General features: G+C 40.9%; 2 protein-coding genes across 2 annotated transcripts in view; both read left to right on the top strand.

The window, feature by feature from the left end:
• Nucleotides 1-1971: 1971 nt before the first annotated feature.
• Nucleotides 1972-16462, top strand: kiaa0232 (KIAA0232 ortholog). Its single transcript, XM_053343576.1, has 8 exons — nucleotides 1972-2200; nucleotides 4341-4921; nucleotides 5357-5497; nucleotides 7367-7436; nucleotides 7547-7631; nucleotides 7778-11159; nucleotides 11342-11450; nucleotides 13114-16462. Exons 2-8 carry the CDS (start codon nucleotides 4685-4687, stop codon nucleotides 13128-13130), a joined length of 4041 nt encoding a protein of 1346 aa, XP_053199551.1. The 5' UTR covers nucleotides 1972-2200; nucleotides 4341-4684; the 3' UTR covers nucleotides 13131-16462.
• Nucleotides 16463-17572: 1110 nt separating this feature from the next.
• tbc1d14 (TBC1 domain family, member 14) overlaps nucleotides 17573-19567 on the top strand; it is a 36784-nt gene continuing 34789 nt past the window's right edge. Inside the window, exons 1-2 of the mRNA XM_053343577.1 lie at nucleotides 17573-17651; nucleotides 17951-18125. Of these exons, the coding sequence (XP_053199552.1) occupies nucleotides 18077-18125 (49 nt within the window). The 5' untranslated portion in view covers nucleotides 17573-17651; nucleotides 17951-18076. The remainder of the gene's footprint in view (nucleotides 17652-17950; nucleotides 18126-19567) is intronic.

Raw genomic sequence — 19567 nt, 5'->3', positions numbered from 1 at the left:
AAAAAAATGTTGCTACAGCTCTACTTTGTCTTTGAGTATAACATTTCAAAGCTCAGTGTCAGGCTACATGACTTTATGAAAGGGATGGTTGGTAGTGTGTGTACAGTGTATTGATGGTGAAATCCCACACAACTTCCTCATTGATCAGGCCTCTGTGTTGCATAAAGTCAATATCGTGTTTGGCCTTTGGCTGCAGTGCTCTGGCTTCAGATAAAGATCAAAACTCAATATTCGTCTCGAAACTAGCCTTAAGGGACCTCCAACTGTGCTAAAATTACAAATATAACTATTAAAATGTGTCAGCTGGTAGATACAAGACTGCCTCACACACACACACACACACACACACACACACACACACACACACACACACACACACACACCTCTTCATTCTATTTCTTTTGTTTTCTTTCACCCCCACATGCACACACTCGCACTTTCGCTCCGGTCCTGACCTCTTGCTTGCTTCCTACACACTCTGAAACACACCCTACATACACTTTAAGATAATTATGTCCAGTGACACAGCAGGCAGGCAGTGGAGCACAGGACTGTGTGTGTGTGTGTGTGTGTGTGTGTGTAGCGGTGGCAGAAGTCCAAACAGCTGGTCAATAGGCCTTGACACATCCCATCCCAGAGGTCATAACCCCTGAGGTTATAGGGCAGATGAAGTGTGCCGCACTATAGACCCTTGATTGGGGGGGTGCAGGTGGTTGATCTAAAGAATAAGCACCACCCCCCAGCATACACGCAAACACTTCTAGGTAGTAATAATAGTAACAGTACAGGTTGGTGGGAAGATTTAGACAAGCAGGGAAAGGTTGCTGGTTTGAATTACAAGGCCTCACTGTACAGCAACTGCTCTTGATGAGTAGTGCTGCTATAAATAGTAGCAGTAGTAATGGTAACACCACAGTTGTAGTAATAGAGGTACAGTAGCAGGAGCAGTAGTGATAATAGTGATGGTATTATATAATAAAAAGTCAAGGTAATATGAGGTAAAGCTGGAGGAACACATTACAGTGGGTTATAATAAAGAACAGAAGGTCCCATTGATACTAAATTAGTTCAAGTAAAAACATTCAGTAGGCCTACCAAGTGGAACATTTTCTGATCATTTTGTGAAGCTGCCTTGTGGCCAAAGACTATCATATCCTCTGTTATAATGACTCCCAGAAATAGGATTGATACAGAATAATTCCTGGCAATATGTCAAATCTCTCTACAAGTGATCAAATAATTGACTTGATCCCAAAAACAACACAGTATTTCCACAGGATCTATTACAAAAGCAATCTTAACTCAGATGAAATCTAAATTCACATTCAGTTTGCTTGTTTTGTAAAAAAAAAAAAAAAAAAAAAGTGTAATTTTGAGAGGATAATAGTTTCTGTTTTTGTATGTGGAAAAATGTCTAAAACTTAAAGCTACAGTCATAAAAATGACAAAATTACACAGAGGCATTATTACTGTTGTGGTTTCACTAATAAATGTGCTGACAAGGTTGATTTTTGTGTTATGTAATCAAAACTCATATGATATAAAAGTACCAACACAAACAAATTGCAGAGGAAGATGATGAATAAACAACAATTGTGTCACACTGTGCAACCTCTTTGTTTTGTATTTTGTGAATATAGAAATTAAAAATGATAGTTTTCTTTCAAAGGCAAGAGTTACTTGTGTTAATATTTTTATAACTTAAACACAAGAGAGAATATGTAATCATTCGTTTAATGTTCAGTGATGAGTTGAATCTGCGCAATCTGTCATTCGCCAATTGACTTTAGCTTCAGTGCAAATGATAAGAGTACTAGTTGGGCTTCTGATGCAATACCCAAGCGGAGGAATCAAACCTACACGAACAGGACGGTGGAGGTTTGCCTTGTTGCCTGGATACGAACGCGGAGGGTGGCGCATTAGGGAGTCCTTCCCCAAATGAAACTGGCTCCTTGTAGCGGACATTGTGGCTCGACGTGGAACGGTGTCATCGAGGAATGACCTTCCTCTTTGCTTGAGCCGGAATGTCGCCTGTTTCCTTGACGCTGTTGAAGAAGCACTGGATGTGAAAAACAGCGCAATTTCTGTCGGCGTCCATGATACGCGATGCTACCGCAGCGGATTCCAGAGCTTGAGCTCGAGCTCGGAACGGCAGCGGGAGAGAAGTAACCGCTCCCCTCTTTACTTCAGCTAACGGCAGGTACGTTACACACAACCGGCTGCGAGTTTTGCTTTTTGATCCCTGCTTAGTGTGTGTCATTTAGTGAGCTTACTGTTTCACTCTATGACGATATGGCGCACATTTTTGAAGGGAAAAACGTCTGACAGTCCTCCGGTCGCCTCCCGGGGCAGCTGCTCCTCCTCCCCCTCGGTCACAACAACAAGCGTACATGAAAGCTAACGTTAGCTCATTTCAGCTTTTTATTGGACACTTCTGCTGTATTGTATTGTAATGACTTTTGTCCATTTGTGAGTGCCGACTGAAAGTTTAGACTTGGCCTAACGTTAGCATGTTGCTGTTTGCTTGCTAACTATTTCATGGAAGAACCGTCGGGGCTCTATAATGTCACTGTAAAGAAGCAGCCTCCGTTCACCTGGCACACCGACATTTACCGAACTAACGATAGACTTGGCGGAGGACAGCGTGACACGATAATTTAAATAAAAAAACTGGAATGTGTCCTGTCTGAATAAATAACAAACTGCCCACTTACAGGGGGACGGGCAGCTCTCGACAGTCGGCTAACTTGGCTAACTTAGCTCATGAGCTAAAGGTCGGTGGTCCGGCTAACCTTGTCGTTTGACTGCAAAGTGACGTTCGCTATTCGACATTAAAGCATCGTTGTTAATTGACACCTGACCTGTTACCAAATCGCTGATTCTGTGATATAAGTGAATCTGAAGCTATGACATAGTATTTCATCTCATATACCGTTGCTGGCTGTTCTGGAGGTGCACTGCCGCACTCGACAGCCCAGCAATATAACGTTAACATCGTCAAACCATAAATATCAGCGCAAAGTTACGCTACAACCGTAATATTATAGATTATTTAACAGTGCACAAACTGTTGTATTGTGCTCCTGTCCTGTCCATGTCAGTGAAAGTGAGTAAAATGCTGTGCTGTAGAATAAAGTTGGTCTGTGGGCAGAGCTGTCAGGAGCTAGTGTGCATATAAGAAACAGCTGGGCTGTAGACGCTGCTCAGCCATATTTAGCCATTATCGATGAAGCCTGCTAACTTTTCAACAGTTCTCTCTCTCTATGCATTTAATTGACACAATGCTACTCTGCGCAAGGGGTGTTGACCACTGAAACTGTATTGTTGCATACGGCAAAGCTTCTTATCTTGCCCTTTTGACGGCCCTAACGGGTAACCCATAATATGCCACCGTTGAGTGACGACCAGGCCGACCAATCAAATCGGTGCAGCCTCCATTTGCTCTTCACGTCGGTTCCCTAATCCTCTGCTACCATATGAAACACATGCACTTGACAGCAAGCGCTCCCCTGCCTGTTGCCCACACAGTAACACTCTCAACTGCTGGAGTTTGCTTGTTGTTTTTGTCATGGACACTAATCCAGGTCGTTTGGATTTTTATTACTCACAATTCAAACTATCCAGCTGTTCTTTTACAATCATAATGGAAAGAATATTAAAGTGGTGCTTTCTGTTTTAGGACTATTACAAATCCTTGCTGTCATGCAGGAGGTTCAAAAAGACATGTTTATGACTGGTTCTTTTGTCATTTATTTCTTCTGTTACATTATATTTGCAATTACACAAAGTGACAAATAACTCAGATGTTTGAGATACTTTCACATTAATGGTAACTTTCTAGTGGTGGTGATGTATTGTGAGAAATATGCACATCGCCCTGGTTTAATCCCAAGCGTTACTGCAGAAGGTCACTTATTCATATTAACCTGTTTATCACCTTTTAAAGAGGACATATCTGCAGTAAGGTGTTGTGATTGTAGCTGCTGTGTGCGGTATCATGCTCTCCCAGGAACCCATTAGCTTACTGGTAAGCAGGTCTAGGAACAGTCATTAAAAATATCCTTTGGGACAAGGAAGAAAACGATTCTGCCGTCATAAAATTTGTCGTCATAACACTTGTTCTCCTTTTTCTTTTTCTTTTTCTTTTCAAAACCAAAGCAAATATATTTTCCATTCCAAAATTAGTGACTTCATGCAGTCATGCATTTTTAAAAATATAAAGACTTCTTCTTTCTTGCTGTTTGGCTCTGTAGAGGGAGGGGGGCCATTTTTCAAATGATAGCGTTCAACATTTAAAATATTTCAGAGAAACTGACGTGTGTTTGTTTGCTCTGTTTCAGGTTGTGCCGGTGAAGTAAGACGTAGCCCCAAAATGGACCCCTCCGACTGAGACGCAAACACGTCTTGTGTTTTGCTCAGCAGCTGAGATCTATCAGCAGCATAAGCCATGCCTGACGAGTAAAACCCCCCTTTTTGCTCAAAGCAATAAAAAAAACGAAAAAAAATCCCATCCTACATGCCTCCCCATGTAGAGCCCCTTCAGTGCGTCCTGCTGGAGTGAACGTCCCATCTTCCAGATAGGTTCTGCCTCATCCTCCCTCCGTACATCTCTCCACCTACCACCCAACAGTAACTACCCATCACAATGCTGCTCCACCTGAGAATGGCCAACACCTGAGGTCCCATGCGTCCAGTGAGCACCGATTCAGACGGTCCTGCTCCTCCTGAAAATCTCTCTTGCCCCTACCCCCTCGTGGGCCCCCTGTCTGCCTCAGAGATGTCCCTGCTCCAGTCGCTGGGTCCAGTACAAAGCTGGCTCGGCCAAGAGCTTGAGAAGTGCGGGATTGATGCCATGATTTACACCCGCTACGTCCTCAGCCTTCTCCTGCACGACAGTTACGACTACGACCTGCAGGACCAGGTGGAGATCTTTCTAGTCAAGTTAAAAAAAAAAAAAAAAAAAAAAAAGCAGAAATGATTGTTTATCATTGTTTGAGTCTTGCATGTCAAATGAGTGGGCTTTATTCAGGAAGGGAAGTTGATGTGGGAATGTAATGGCCTTGTTAGAGGAAGATATCAATTTGCCAGGAGAGGTTAACAATGGGGCTATTCTTTCACATCATGGCACTTGTGCCACTGACTAATTCCTCCTTTTGATTTCTCTCATCGGTCAGTTCATTCACTGATATTCAGTTTGCTGTTTTTGTGTACAAATTGTATTGCAAGCAAGCCTATATTGAAATGTTCATATTCATTTAGTATATTCTCAATGTAACCCTGTATGTGATTTCTGCATGTCTTACTGTCTAACTGTTTGTTCTTTTGTGACTGACTTTTCTTGGGTTGTGTTTGAAAGGAAAATGACATCTTCTTGGGTTGGGAGAAGGGAACTGGGAAGAAATGGGGCAAGAGTAAGAAGAAAGGAGGGACCGATCTGAGTCTTGAGGAAATGAAGAAGCAAGCCGCTGTGCAATGCCTCCGCTCTGCATCTGATGAAGTAAGTATTGATCAGCCTGATAGTTATAATCCTGTGATTGTCATAATATATATTAGGAGCAGTGTTAGTCAAATTATGCTTTTATACTATTCATTTGAATCAATTTTGTTTTGGAGGTGTGCAAACCAGTTATTACTCTTAAAATGAAGAAGGAATAGTTTGACTTATCTTGTGTGAAACTTTTGAATGGAAATCACTCTGAATACAGAAGGCATGAGGATGTAATTTGTCTAATTATGTCAGGAATTTGTTACTGTAGTATCCCTTGTTGCTTGTTAAGGTGCAGTCATGCAGATATTAATTGCATAATTCGCAGTGAATAGACATTGAATGAAGCTATGTCAATGTGGGAGGCTAAAGCATTGAACAGGGGAAGATCTTTATTGTAAATGCAGTGTCACCTCATTTGGCTGGGTGGCCACACCTTCACTGGGTCTTCTTTGGAAAGGTTATATTCAGGTCAGCAGTGAAAAGTTGTTCCTTGACATAAACGAATGCTGTCCTCATTTATATTGCATGACCTTCAAAGGAATATAATTTACATGTAAGCACATATTTCTGAAGTATTTTTATTTTATTCCGTGAGTCAAAAAGCTGTGTAGAGATTTGTTCACATGTTTGTCCACAGCCAGCAGTAGTAAAGGAGGTGTGCTGTAGTTGAGAATGACAGAATGTAAAGCTGGAGGGTGGGAAGGGGGAAGTGTCTGCGAGGCAGGAGGAGGAAAAGGAAGACGAAGAGGAGGAGGAGGAGGAGGAGGAGGAGTAGTGTTTGAGCTCCTCTCCAGGACTGGACTCTGCGGTCTATTTTTTAACCAGCACACGCTGCACGGGATTGCAGCAGCGAGCAGCAGTGTCGGTTGGCTGTCAGCTGACCAGCATTAGCACAATGATGCAAGAGGAAACACAGGGCAGGAGAAAACTTTGCTTTGCTTTTTATGAGGTGGCATGGTAAGGCATATTATTTTCTAAACGAGTGATCAGGAAACAAGTTTAGAACCAGAGTGTTGAGAGACTTGTCGTGAGAGCAGCTATGTTGTGGTTGGTTATTTGTTTGATGGTATTTGGTTTTAGTGCCTTCTTGGATCTGAGCTAGTGTGAATACGGTTGTGTTGTTTATTTTAAAGCCTTGTTGTTTATGTTTTTATCACATTGCTCCCTTTTTATAGGACAGTAAGTTACATAGGATATGTAGGAAGTATTCACTGTTTGAGGACATAATGAGGCAGTTAGTTGTGTTATTGCTTAGCCCTTTTTTATTTTTTATTTTTTTGAAGGCATTTCTGCACCATAGCTAAATATAGCACAGCCACGGCTGAGCATGCCTAAGCCCTCACAAGTCAGCTGGCTTGACTTGTGTCAACCTCGTGCCTTTCATTCCTGATATTCTTTATTTTGGGGCACATTAAGGGTAAATGCAGCTGTTCTTGCTGTTGGCTATTGCAACATAAATTATGGTTATTTTTTTGAGTTGAAAAATAAATGGTTCTTTTGTGTTTTTATATCAGGGCCTGTTATTTAAAAAAACATTTTTAAAATTACAAATAGCTGTGCACATTCAAATGCTCGTACTCAGTGTCCCCATTAAAATACTTCTGCACAGTTTATGAAGGCAACTCTACAATCCCTACAATATATTGCTAATAAAATACTATATCATGATGCTGATATCATCATTCAGTCCTGTCTGACATTATTTATCAAGTTTTAAGATGTGTAAATTTTTCATTCCTATGACAAGTTTTTTTTTAAATTTTCAAACTCATTTGGATTTGTTCCATTCACAATATAAAACATTGTGTAATTAAATTGATATCGGCTGTTCACAGTGTTTACTTTGAGTTTGTAATTAGTTTTTTTTCCTCTTTGCAGAACTCTGGAATTGAGAGCCTGGTTGAGGAGCTTTGCTCTAAACTTAAGGACATTCAAAACAAACAGAAAGGTTTGCTTGATTCCCTTCATCACCATATTTGGAACTTTTACATAGAAACTATACAAATGTTACTAAACATTGTCTTAACACAGTGTTGTATTGCTCATTGTGTTTTACAGAGGAAAAACAGATTCAAAAGAAATCTGATGGCTCTCAGTCTCCAGAGCGAGCTGAGTCCCCCTCTTCAAAGGACCAGGTGGAAATGTAAGCCACACCACAGACATTGTGTATCCACAAATTTCCATGTTCGCAGTTGCTGCAGTACACACCCATAAAACAATTGTTCATTTGAACAATACTGCAATGAATGTATTTAAATCAACTTCTCTTTCTGTTTGTTGTGACTTCAGGTATTATGAAGCCTTTCCTCCTTTGTCAGAGAAACCTGTTTGTCTCCAAGAGATCATGACGGTGTGGAACAAGGCTAAGGCCTGCGCATACTCAAGTTCATCATCCTCAGCAGCTCCACAGACCAGCACAGACACCTCCTCCCCGAAAGATTGCAACAGCGAATGTGAGGCTGCAAAGGAGCGAAACCCCGAGGCATGTGGTACCATCACGACTGTGACCAACGAGAGAGGCCAGCAACGGCGAAGCAAAAAAGAGAAAGAAAACCGATACCACGGTGGTGTAGCAACGGAGGAAAAATCTACCGTCCACTCTAAGAGACAGACGAGACACAGGTCTGAGGGCAAATACCGGCCCAGGTCCTGGTCGTCTGGCTCTAGTGAGGCGGGCTCAAGCTCAAGTGGGAACCAGGGTGACTCCAAGTCGTCCAGAAGCAAGGCAGTTAGAATAAGGCACAAATCCAGGGAGGCTGGGAAGAATAAGAGAACGCGCAACAGTGGGCAGGTGAAGCTGCAGGTGAAGGTTTTTGACAAAGAGGAGCGAAGAAACGCGGGAGGAAGCAGTAGCAGTGCCACAGGAGGCACTGTCCGACAACCACAGCTTTACAAAAAGGGGAAGAGGCCGCTGAAGGAGATTCGTAAAGATCCAGGCTGGGTGGAAGCAAAAGAGTCCGGAGTTGAGGCCAGAAACAAAAAGGAATACATGGAGGAGCCACTTTGGTACACTGAGCCCATCACAGAGTATTTTGTACCTTTCAGCAGCAGACAAAGCAAGCTGGAAACAAAATATCGAGGCAAGGTAGACTCTCCTGACGGCTTTGCCTTGTCGACCGACATGGAGAGGCTGCCAGAGAGAATCCAGGGAATCTGCATTGCCAATGAGAGCTACCAGAGAGCATACCTAGCAGCAGGCTCATTCGTGGATGGGCACTTTGTAGAAGGGCCTGGTGATGCAGAGGATGAAACTGCTGAACTCACTGGGACCTCAAGCTGCCCTCAGCCAGAGGATAGTAGAGATTTAGATGACAAGCATCTGTCTGAATATACTCACTTCTATGAAGTTGATATTTATCAATCCATATTGGATACTAGTGCCTCAGACTCGATACAAGAGAGTCGAATCTTAAGCATGATTCGACAAAAAAGCAAAGAGCAAAGAGACGTTGAGGCAGAATGTTGTTTAGTGTTAGATGGCCTTGAGCAGCAAGGGAAAAGTGCAATAAGGGCAGACTCACAGGAAGCTTCGGGATCTGTTGGATTCTTAATGGAGGATCTTGAAAACATGGCTCAAGTCTGGGGATGTTATTCACCGTCTACTTCAGAAGATATAGATGGAGAAAGTTTCATCGGAGACTCTCCCATTCGGCTCTCCCCCCTTCTTGATAGTGTTTCGTTCACCCTGAGCAAACTATCTGGAACTCTGGAGGAGCCGCTTGTTCCTGAAGCCACCAGTGAACCATCTGGCTTGAACTCATCCTGCTTCTCTCTTTTCGAGCTGCAGTATGAAAGCCCCACTTTTCCTTTTCCCCGCGACTCACTCACCGTTGCTCACGAAAACAACACAGATTCAAGTAGCTGTCTCGACCCACATTCTAATAAACAGTCTCGTTTGCTAATATGGACCAAAAATAGTGCCTTTGATGAAACTGAACACTGTTCTAACCTTTCAACGCGAACTTGCAGTCCATGGTCACATTCAGAGGAGACTCGTTCAGACAACGAGCAAGGACATGTTCAGACAGAGGATGCTGCTCAAATTGGCAATGAAGAGATTGATTGTATAATCCCTCCTCTCTCTGGTACATATCTAGAGGATGAAATCTTGGATTTTTTGCAAGAAGACCCTGGCCGTAAGTGTGAGGAGGTCAGTGTTAGCACAGCATCCAATCAGACCTTCACCAAAAAATCTAAATTGGAGTCCATTTGTGGCATAGCATTGGAAGAGGATGAGAGTAAACAGTACAGCACTGGCATGTTTTCGGACAACACAAACCAACAGAGTGATGATTACAGCTCAGGGATAATAAAGGACATTTGGACTGCAATTGGAGATGGCAAATCTGCAGTGTCAAGGCAAGGAGCAGAAAAAACAAGCGAGGGGCTCTTTTCAGATGACTCAAGCGGTTACTGCTGCAGCTGTCTGGAGGTGCAGGCGAAAGGAGTTCCGATCCAGGGACCCCAGAAAAAAGCTGTGCAGCGGTCAGAGTATCACCTTTGGGAAGGCAAGAAAGAAGAACAGGACTTAGCCAAAAACAAACTCTCCAAGGTAGATGGTGCTGGGGATTACATGACTCCGTCCAAACCCTGGGACTTGAACTCTGACAGGGAGAGTACATCATTCATCCTAGGAGGGGTGTATGGAGAGTTGAAGACACTAAGTGGTGATAAGAATTGGGCTGTAGTGCCGCCGAGCGAAACTCAAGATAGCCTGCTACAGTGTGCCGCCGCAGCCGCATCTGCTTCTAGCTCAGACATGCTCACCATCACCGGCACAGATGTGTTCATGAACACCGGCAGCTGCTTTGCCCCTGGGCAGAGGCCCCTGTGGAGGCCGCTCGTTTCCTTTGGGCAGAGTGACCAGGCCATTAGAGGAGGCGGAGACGGATTGAATAAGGGATTTTCTTTCATCTTCCATGAAGATTTGCTCGGATCTTACGGAGGCTTGCGGGGTGAGGAGCAAGGTTTAGAATACCCGTTTGCATCCTTCAACCTGAACAATCCCTTCTCTCAAGTCCTCCACGTTGAGTGTTCTTTTGAGCCTGAGGACATGGCTTCGTTCAGTCCGGGGTTCAAGCCTAAATCTATTCTCTGCTCGGACTCTGAGAATGAAGCCTTCCACCCACGAATATATGGCATCAACCGGACGCAGTATAGGGCCATTCGCATATCCCCCAGGACTCATTTCCGGCCAATATCGGCCTCAGAGTTGTCTCCTGGTGGAGTGAGTGATTCCGAGGCTGAGACTGACAAAGAGGAGATGAGTTTTCCCGTCCTGGCGCCGGTGGACGTCTTTGATGATCCTCAGGCAGACCTCAAACCTCTGGAGGAGGATGCAGAATGTGAGGGCCCTTATTATGGGAAGTCAGAACTGGAATCTGGTAAATTCTTACCCAGATTAAAGAAGTCTGGCATGGAGAAGAGTGCCCAGACCTCTCTGGATTCACAGGAGGGCTCCAGTACCCTCCTGCCAATCGCTGAGCAAGAGATTTGCTTAGACTGCAAAACGGCAGCAGCTGCATCAACTGCAGATGGACAGGTGGACATCTCAGTTAACAAGATTCAAAAAGAGGAATCTTCAGAAGAAAAACAGTCCTGCTTAAGTGCACCAGCAGGTCAGATCCCAAAGTATGGGATTGCTTATGACTTTGTTGGAGATGTGCCAGAGGTGAGGGTCTCTTGAATGTATTTTCTCAGATTATCAATATAGTGTGATGAATATAACAAATACTGTATAGACCATGTCGTTTTTCATAATCTGTCATGAGCTGTAAAAACAGGCTCCACCTGTGATGTTTCAGGCGGCTGTTTGTTTCAACACGCTAACCACTTCCCATTTGTCTTGTTTAGTTCCCTCTGTTAAATATAAGTGGACAGGGAGGAACTGGCAACCAGCAAGATGAGTGCTGGTGGCAGAACACACTCTGTTCCCCCCTTTTCCCTGGATCTCAGTGTACAGGTAAACCTGTTTTTCAAAAATTATTATTTATATATACTTTAGTGATATTTTTACTTTCTAAACACACAAATTTATACACAATGCTTTTTGTCATTTAGCATTTGACTTGACATTTGGGCTACAGTCAGCATCCACGAATTTGTCAGGTTGAAATTATGAGGTAACATGCAACTTTGGGGTTAGGGTTATTTGTTGACACAGCTCTGACTTTCTACTTCAATAATCAATAATTTGGATGTCTGAAGAATATCTGCATCAATTGCAGCAGTGCTGATAAAGGGCTGCCTTGAAAACTGCATGGGTGATTCAATATACTGATGGTGAAGGCTGTCCAACTGTTGCCCAAACCTTCCTGCAACAGAAGAGCCACCCTGATGATCTACTCTCTATACATGTTAATATTAATATAATATTATAGTGCTATAGAAATGGAATATATATTGTTCACAGGATGAAGCCTCTCTGTGTGTGTTTGTGTATAATAAATGAATTGATTTTGTCCCAAATACAAAACAATACTGTAAATTCAACTCAACAGTTACTACAAACACATAACACAGCAATAACAGTGACAGCCTAAGTGTAAACCCATAAACTGTCTGCACACTACTGAGTAAAGTAGGTTCAGGCCACAGAGAGGAAGGAAGAAAGGAAGGAAATGGAAAAAAAACCCACTACATTCCTCTGTCGAACCAAGAGCAAGGACCGCCCGCTGCAATATTTACATTGTGCTTTGTCATGTTGTTGAGATGTGCTTGACCCATGTTACATGACCCAAAATAATGTGCATATTATTGATTGAAATCATTGATCGGTGTCAACTTGAACTCAGAAGGATAAGTCATTGACTGTTCTACTATATTATATTTCAGATTAGGAATAATATAAGTGACCAGGTCTACAGTGTCAGGGTGTCAGACGAGTTTTTCCACTTTCCCAGTGTTTTAGAAGCACCTTTTCAAATTCAAGAGCAATACTTAAATCAACATCACTGCTCATACAGCACTGCGCTAAAGCTTTAGGCACTAAAAGCCTTTTAAAACGGCAGCAGTTCTCCTCAGTTCTCCTGCACGCAATTTTTCAGGTACTCTGCAAATGAATCTTGGAGAAATTGCCACATTTCTTCTGTGGATTTTGGCATCTCAGCTGCTTTTGTTACTCCTTCTTGTTGTTGAAGATAGTTCTGACTGTATGTTTGGGGTTGTTGTCATACCACAGAACAAATGGGGACCGATCAGATGGTATTCCACTATGGATAAAAATGTAAACCTCTAAAGTGCCTAAAACTTTTGCACAGTACTGTATATTGAGTTAAACAACAATCCAAAACAGCTAACCCTAGCTAGCCAAGTTAATTTACTACTAAAATCCACTCACTGAGATCAATAAAAACATTGGCAGCAGCAATCCATCTGAAATCCCTAATTACGATCTGAAGGGTCACAGAATGATGGCTAACAAATATCTTGTTAATTTAACTAATTATTGCAAAATGACATGACATAGTTAGTCTGGAGCCCTGTCAGGTGCATGTGTTTTGGCCTAGGCTTCATAGATCCTATTCAGGAGGTAAAGAATGAAGACTACTGAGAACAGACAGATGCAGTATGTGTATTTCTGTGTGCGACGCTCTCTAACCACTTTGCCTGATCTCTTTCTGCAGGGAGCAGCAACATTTGAATACTCCAGTTTTGCAGAGGACTCCTGTCGTCGAGAGGAACAGTTCCTCTCCTTTTGTGACTGGACCTCTTCCAGCAAATATTCAGGGTCATCTCAGAGCTGGAAAAACCTAATGTAGGCTAATTTTCTGAGACACCCCTTCAAAAACCCCTCCACCCTCCCCCTACACATAACCCCGCTGGTTTTTCATTTACTAACTTAAACCTTGTGTAATCAACAATCAGATCAACAAAAAGTGAGTGAAAATAGGAAAACTCAAAAAATATGTTTTGTCTTTGAGTGATGCCATGTGCGGACATGCATTTTTAGGCATTTTAGAATTTGTTTCAGTTGATTCTTCTGTACACTGGTCCTCATTCAAGTCACACAGTTAGGTATTAGGGACAATCTTTTTGTTCTATCCTTGTCAGTTTTGTTCCCACCATGTTGCTTTTGAACTAGGATACTGATAGTTGGTGGTGTTTGAATGGTTGTGCATGTATGTTTGTCCAGCCAGTCTCACTCCTCTTTTTTCTAGTTAAACCTAATGTTGTGTGGAAAAAAAAAACAAAAAACGACTGCTCTCACATCCTCTACTTACCATCTCGTGTTCAGAAAGACAATATAAGAATGTTGAGATTTTTGAGTTGTGCCAGAATTTGAGAGTTTAATTTAAATAGTTTTGATTTGGATGACTTTCTGAATGTGAAGTAGAGAATGTGTGCAGTTTTCTTTCAAGATATCCGTAAAATTCCCCATGTGTGAAAAGTTATCATAAATGAGTCTGATTTTTGAATGGTGATAGTCTTTCAAAAGCTAGTAGTAGACATAGTATGGTTTGTGAGGCTAAAAAAAAAAATTGTTTTAAAATAAAAAATAAAAAAACAGGAAATCAAAAGGAGTTTTGTTGACAAAAAATACTAATAATCTACTTGAAATGCAATGCTGTAAACAAATTGGGGAGGAGAAAAAAAAAGAAAAAAAAGAAGTTTGTGTTTTGGGGTAAAGACCCATCATGAAAAGACATGACTACAGCCATTTCTGCAGACACCTGTGTTGCAACTGAATGAAACCTTGTTTTATTTTTTTGTAATCTCTATGGTACAGACTATTGGTGCTATAAATATGTTCAAAAATCTTTTTAAAGTTGCAGTTCCATAATATGGCTGTGATGAGTAGATGGCATAGTAGAGTTTTGTTTGTAGTCTGGACAGTCAGAATCCATTAATATCTTTTTTTTTTTTTTTTTTTTTTTTTTTGCGAAAAATTGTGAGAAGAAGAAGAAGGAAAAAAAAGTATTGCCTGATTCGCGGTTCTTGCTTAAATGTGGCTTGGTTTTTATTTTTTAAGATAACATCTTAGTTTTCAGGCCTGTAACAGCTGAAGCAGAAATAATTGCAATCTCATGTTTCAACACATCCATTTTCAGTTCATTGTCCCCATGCAGAAAGGACAAAATCAGTGTTTTACTGATGGTTAATTTGTCTGTGCTGCAACTAAACAAACATAAGAAAACAAGTGGCGGGGGCGATGGTCAAACCAAAAACAAGGCATAATTACACTAAGGTACAAATGCTTTTCTTTTTCTCCATATGAGGTGTGTTTGTTTTTCTTTTTGGTTTACAATATATCTTGTTGAAATATTGAGTAATGTCTCACTCTGTGTGCGTGTGTGTGCGTGTGTGTGTGTGTGTGTGTGTGTGTGGACATCGAATTTGTGAAGGCACTGGTTCAGAATGAGTGTACTAGAACTTTAAACTCAGAGAAATGTGAATGTACGCAGAGGCGCACGTTCACTTAAAAAAAAAAAAAAAAAAACGCATTTGTGCCCCTCTTTATATTTTGAAACACACCCTGAACAAATTGGTCATAAAAACGGCTTGAGGTGTAGTTTACTGACCCCCTTCTTGTGACCTGTGCTTTGACGATTACATTTAGTTAAAAACATCTGCAGATAAATGCATTGCGCATTTCTTCTTGCACGTTTTATAAACCCTGTTTTTCTTTTCCTTTAACTTTTCAAACAGGTTAGGAGGGCAGGAGCAAGGTGACTTTTTGGTCACATTATACTATAAAACTGAAGCACATAACTAAAATCATCCCTTCATTTAATGGGTAATTAAAAAAAATTAAAAAAACATCAGCAATGCGAGCATACTTGCTGTAATGCACTGTCGCAGGTGAAGGGCATGGCTTTTGAAACGGCTTCCTCATTTGAAAAAAAATGCAAAGATTGTAAAGGCCCAGGGTCTGTTCAGTCTAATGCCATTTAAAACTGAAAAAGGACCCCATCTCTCTCTCTCTCAAATAGCTGAAATATGAATGGAAGGTACTCCAACTTCAGGGTCTTGTCACCTTTCTTTGACAGTCATCAGACACTCAGGAATTTTTTAATATATAAAGCATATTGCATAATCTACACTCAGACCTGTGGCAGTGCATTGGATGCATTAATGTAAAACCTTTCTTTGATTGTAGAGCAGAATTTGACAGGGGTTCTTTCCAAGCAAACTACAAATGGACTGTCATTAATTTAGAGCTATAGTTTTAGAGCGAAAAAAAAAAAAAGAATTAAAAGAAGATGAAGAAATAAGCCATTGTAGATTGCATAAGCAATGTGGAGGGGAATTCGAGAGCCCTGAGTCCTATGCAATACCTTGGCGCATGTAAACATTCAAGAGTACGTGGAGAAATCATTCATCTAGTTTTGCATGTTGATTACTTTTAAGCGAGGGACACCTGAGAAAGGAAAAAAAAAAATCAAACCATGGAATGTCTCTTTAAAAATGCAGCATGCAAACATCACACTCCATCTTTTTACGTTGGATTAAACAAAACATTTTGGTTTAAAAAACAAAAACAACAAAAAAAAATATATAAGTGAGGTTTAATCAGTGATTGACATGACTGTGCGTGTGAATCTGTGAGTGAATGTGTGCAAGCAGCTAAGTCACAAAGCACTTAGATGGGAGCTGAAAGGACGCATCACACCTTTCTCCATTGAATTCTTCCATTTTGATAGGCTAAGTGTCTCAACAATAAAAAATAAATAAAATAAAAAAAAGTATGACGAGAAAATGCATTCAGTGAGGGATTATGCATTGGAACGACGCTAACAGGGTGGTTGAGTTTCGATTGCACTGTGGTCTGAAGAACATATCCAGCACTGAAAACTTGAGTTTTCTTCGTCTTTTCATTCCCACCTAGATGATGCTCCTTCCCCCTTCCTCTTTGTTCCTAAAAATCCCATCTGTCCCAAAGTAGCTGTGTTGTTCTGATTTCATGTACACCCTGAGTAAATTATTTTGTTTCATTGTGGATTTCCTTAACATCTAATAAAGGAATAAACCAAACCTCAGCCTGTGAACTTCCCTGTCTTCTCTTGATGCCTTTTCTTACTGCTGACACTACCACATAATACCATTAGGGGGCAGAATAGGGTTACTGTAGAAGAAGCAGCCAGCTCCTATCATATCACATCACATGCTACCTTATTATTATCATATTATTTTGACAGTTTTAAATAGATTTTCATGCCATTTGAGATGCATTGACCCTAGATTAGCTATTTTTGTTACTTTGGATTGTCAGTCAAAAAAAGTAAAAGGGTCATTCTGTGCAGTAATCAACTAACAGCGTTTCAGGAAATTACAGTATCATCACTTCTGCATTTTTTGGCTATATATAATATTTAGTTTAATGTGATAGAACTAAGAATAAAGATAGGGTTATATATATTATTTTGATATACTGTGCTAACATACTGAAAATGTAACTCAATAGCCTATATGATATATCTAGGCTTTAGTGACAGTTCTTTTGTAGCCTACATTTATAGATTTATACTCAGCATTTCTTTTTTTTGGTGAGGAGGAGGGTCTTCACTGTCAAACTTCACTGATATAGGTGCTATCCCAAAATGGACTGCATGATATCCTCCGTGGAAAGTTTTATCCTGATGTTGGAATCAGTGTTTTGGGGAGAACAAATAAAGAAAGTCAATATGTTGAATTCTTACAGTGTTTTACAAAGTCATCCATTGTGTAACTGTTTACTTTCCTACTGTCTTATTACTATTTTTAGCCAGTCACCTGAAAGACTTTTTGAGCTGGACAAAGGTTAGGCTACTGTACAAATAAAGTATGACTGTATTTGAACAGGTGATTCAAGACCTGGAATATGACTTTTTATTAAAAGTTACTATTTTATCCAATGATAGTCCAAAATACTTCTAGGAAGCGACGAAAATGTGAGTAGAGAACACTATTTTGAAGCCCGAAAAGGGAAATATCAGTACTAGAAATAATATTGCAGTATTTTTGACTTCAACATTTAATAACAGGTGTAGACACAGTAGCCTACTATCATATACTTTTCTTTCTAAATGTTCGTAATGCGGGTGTGAAGGTACTCAAGTCGATTAGTAATGCCTTCAGGTCTAGACAGGTGAATCTATCGACGGTTGAACCTTCTTGACTCGATTACACCGTACTCTCGGAAACAAGTTTGTTTTAAAATGGCGGCGGAAGCGTCGAGAGGCAGGTATGAAATATTAACGATACCGGATAAACTTGTAAAATGTGCTTGTTCGTAGAATTTGCTGAACGCGGAGAGAGTGTTTTCTCCCTGCTGTAGCCATGCTATGAGTCTCCTGCATGTTAAACTTAATTCAGTTTGACTTGAGGAAGCGCTGGTACAAGCAGTGAGTTGGCGTCAGCACAGGAGCAAGTGCACTTGACGTAGTGTTTATGTTTTCCTGCCTCCTTTCTTCGTCATTCAGGTGATTTGACATGTTTGTCCTCTCACATGACCTCACACCAGTACTGTTTGTGTACTCTCAGCGGCGTTGAGGTGGCCGGGAGGTGATGGTGCAGCAGCAGCAGCAGGAGCAGCAGTAGTCACAGCATCACCATGGACCGCTCCGGCCGGCGGTTACCTGCTGCCCACCTGTAGCATCTATCGGCGGCATGGCGAACACGACCCGCGGCGGTCAGGAGCCGACAGACAGCCGCTGTGGTAGGTCACCGTGATGTGCTGCCTCGGTGTTTCTCCTGTGTGTGTATATCACGGTTAACATATACACTTTGCATCCTACAATGAATGTGCTGTGCTGTAACACTGCAAGTCACACCAAACTCCGTTTAAAAAAGTCAAAGTTTAATGTGATCTTGAATGTTGCAAAGTCACACATTTAATAAAGCCTGACTCGTGTCATTTTATGAATAATTTAAAAGCCTGGCTTCAATTCGGCACACATTAACTTTGTCAAAGGACACTTACTGAGGTGAAATTTAAACTTTAAATCCCACAGTTAATAAACTCTTCACATTTTGTGAATTATTTAAAGCCTGTTTTCAATTCGGCATATATTTAAAATAATAAGAAGCACTTGCTCACATAAAATTCAAACTTTTATCAGCTGGTTCATTGCTCATCATCCTCCTGCAGCATGTATTAGTCAGACAGTATACAGGGAGTGATTGTGAACATTGACACTGTAATGAAATGAAATGGCTGATGAATTAAAAACAAATACAGCTAACATAAAAAGGGACTCACGTTCAAATAGGTGGAAAATCCAGGGATGAATCACATTATCATGATTCGTCATGTGCCCTGTAATAAACCATGCATTCCAATATTTAACTGGGAAAATGCCACTTTAAAATCTGTATTGTGCAATAACAAAATACCACAAACAGAAAATCTACTCAAGCATTTGCCCACATTTGAGAATTTCTAGGGTTTTCCAGCCTAAAGTGAAAGTGATGTTGCATTTCTTTGTGGTGCCTGTTGAAAGTGATATGACTCATGACTTGTGTGTGTATTTGAATGGGTGGTTCAGTTAAGTAAGCCCTGTACTTTTTTGTTTTTATGACTTGTTAAAACAAGAACATGTATGTCTTGTGTTGTGGTTTTTTCCAAGGAATTTTTGCAAGGACATTTTTAAGCAATATTTTCCATATAAATGCAATACCTGCAATGGCTATAAAGTGAGTGGCAGTATTGAGCAGTAGTAATAATGCATTTCTACTAATTGTGTGGGTTGTAGATTATTTCCACATTGGCACAGGAACAACCTGTTGTTTTGGGACAAAGTCTACCAGGATCACATGACAACCTGCCGGTCAGGGTTTAGAGCTTATGTAAGAATCTGGCTTTGAGTTTCAATCATTTAGAAAACATTAGAGCCATATGTTCAACGCTTAATGTATCTAACTTTTTTACACTTTTACCATCATAACATGCTTTTAGTCATTTAGCAGCTTCTGAAAAACACTTTTGTAGGGAAATTTAACAGAAGCTTTGTGTTACATTTGCTAGAATAAGTCAGTGACACAAAGAGACAAGTGTGTGTGTGTGTGTGTGTGTGTGTGTGTGTGTGTGTGTGTGTGTGTGTTTCAAAAGACAAATAAACCATAATGTTTGTGTGGCATTAAGTGTACCTGAAGCAACAA

Source organism: Scomber japonicus, chromosome 22, assembly GCF_027409825.1.
Source record: "Scomber japonicus isolate fScoJap1 chromosome 22, fScoJap1.pri, whole genome shotgun sequence".
Classification (NCBI taxonomy): Eukaryota; Metazoa; Chordata; class Actinopteri; order Scombriformes; family Scombridae; genus Scomber; species Scomber japonicus.
Note: the sequence above shows the minus strand (reverse complement) of the source record. Positions and strands in the feature narration are given on the sequence as shown.

Coding starts and splice junctions, on each gene's coding strand:
- kiaa0232 (XM_053343576.1), top strand. CDS start 4,685: ATGCGTCCAGTGAGCACCGATTCAGACGGTCCTGCTCCTCCTGAAAAT. Junction 5,498..7,366: donor TCCGCTCTGCATCTGATGAA/GTAAGTATTGAT, acceptor TCCTCTTTGCAG/AACTCTGGAATTGAGAGCCT. Junction 7,632..7,777: donor TCAAAGGACCAGGTGGAAAT/GTAAGCCACACC, acceptor TTGTGACTTCAG/GTATTATGAAGCCTTTCCTC.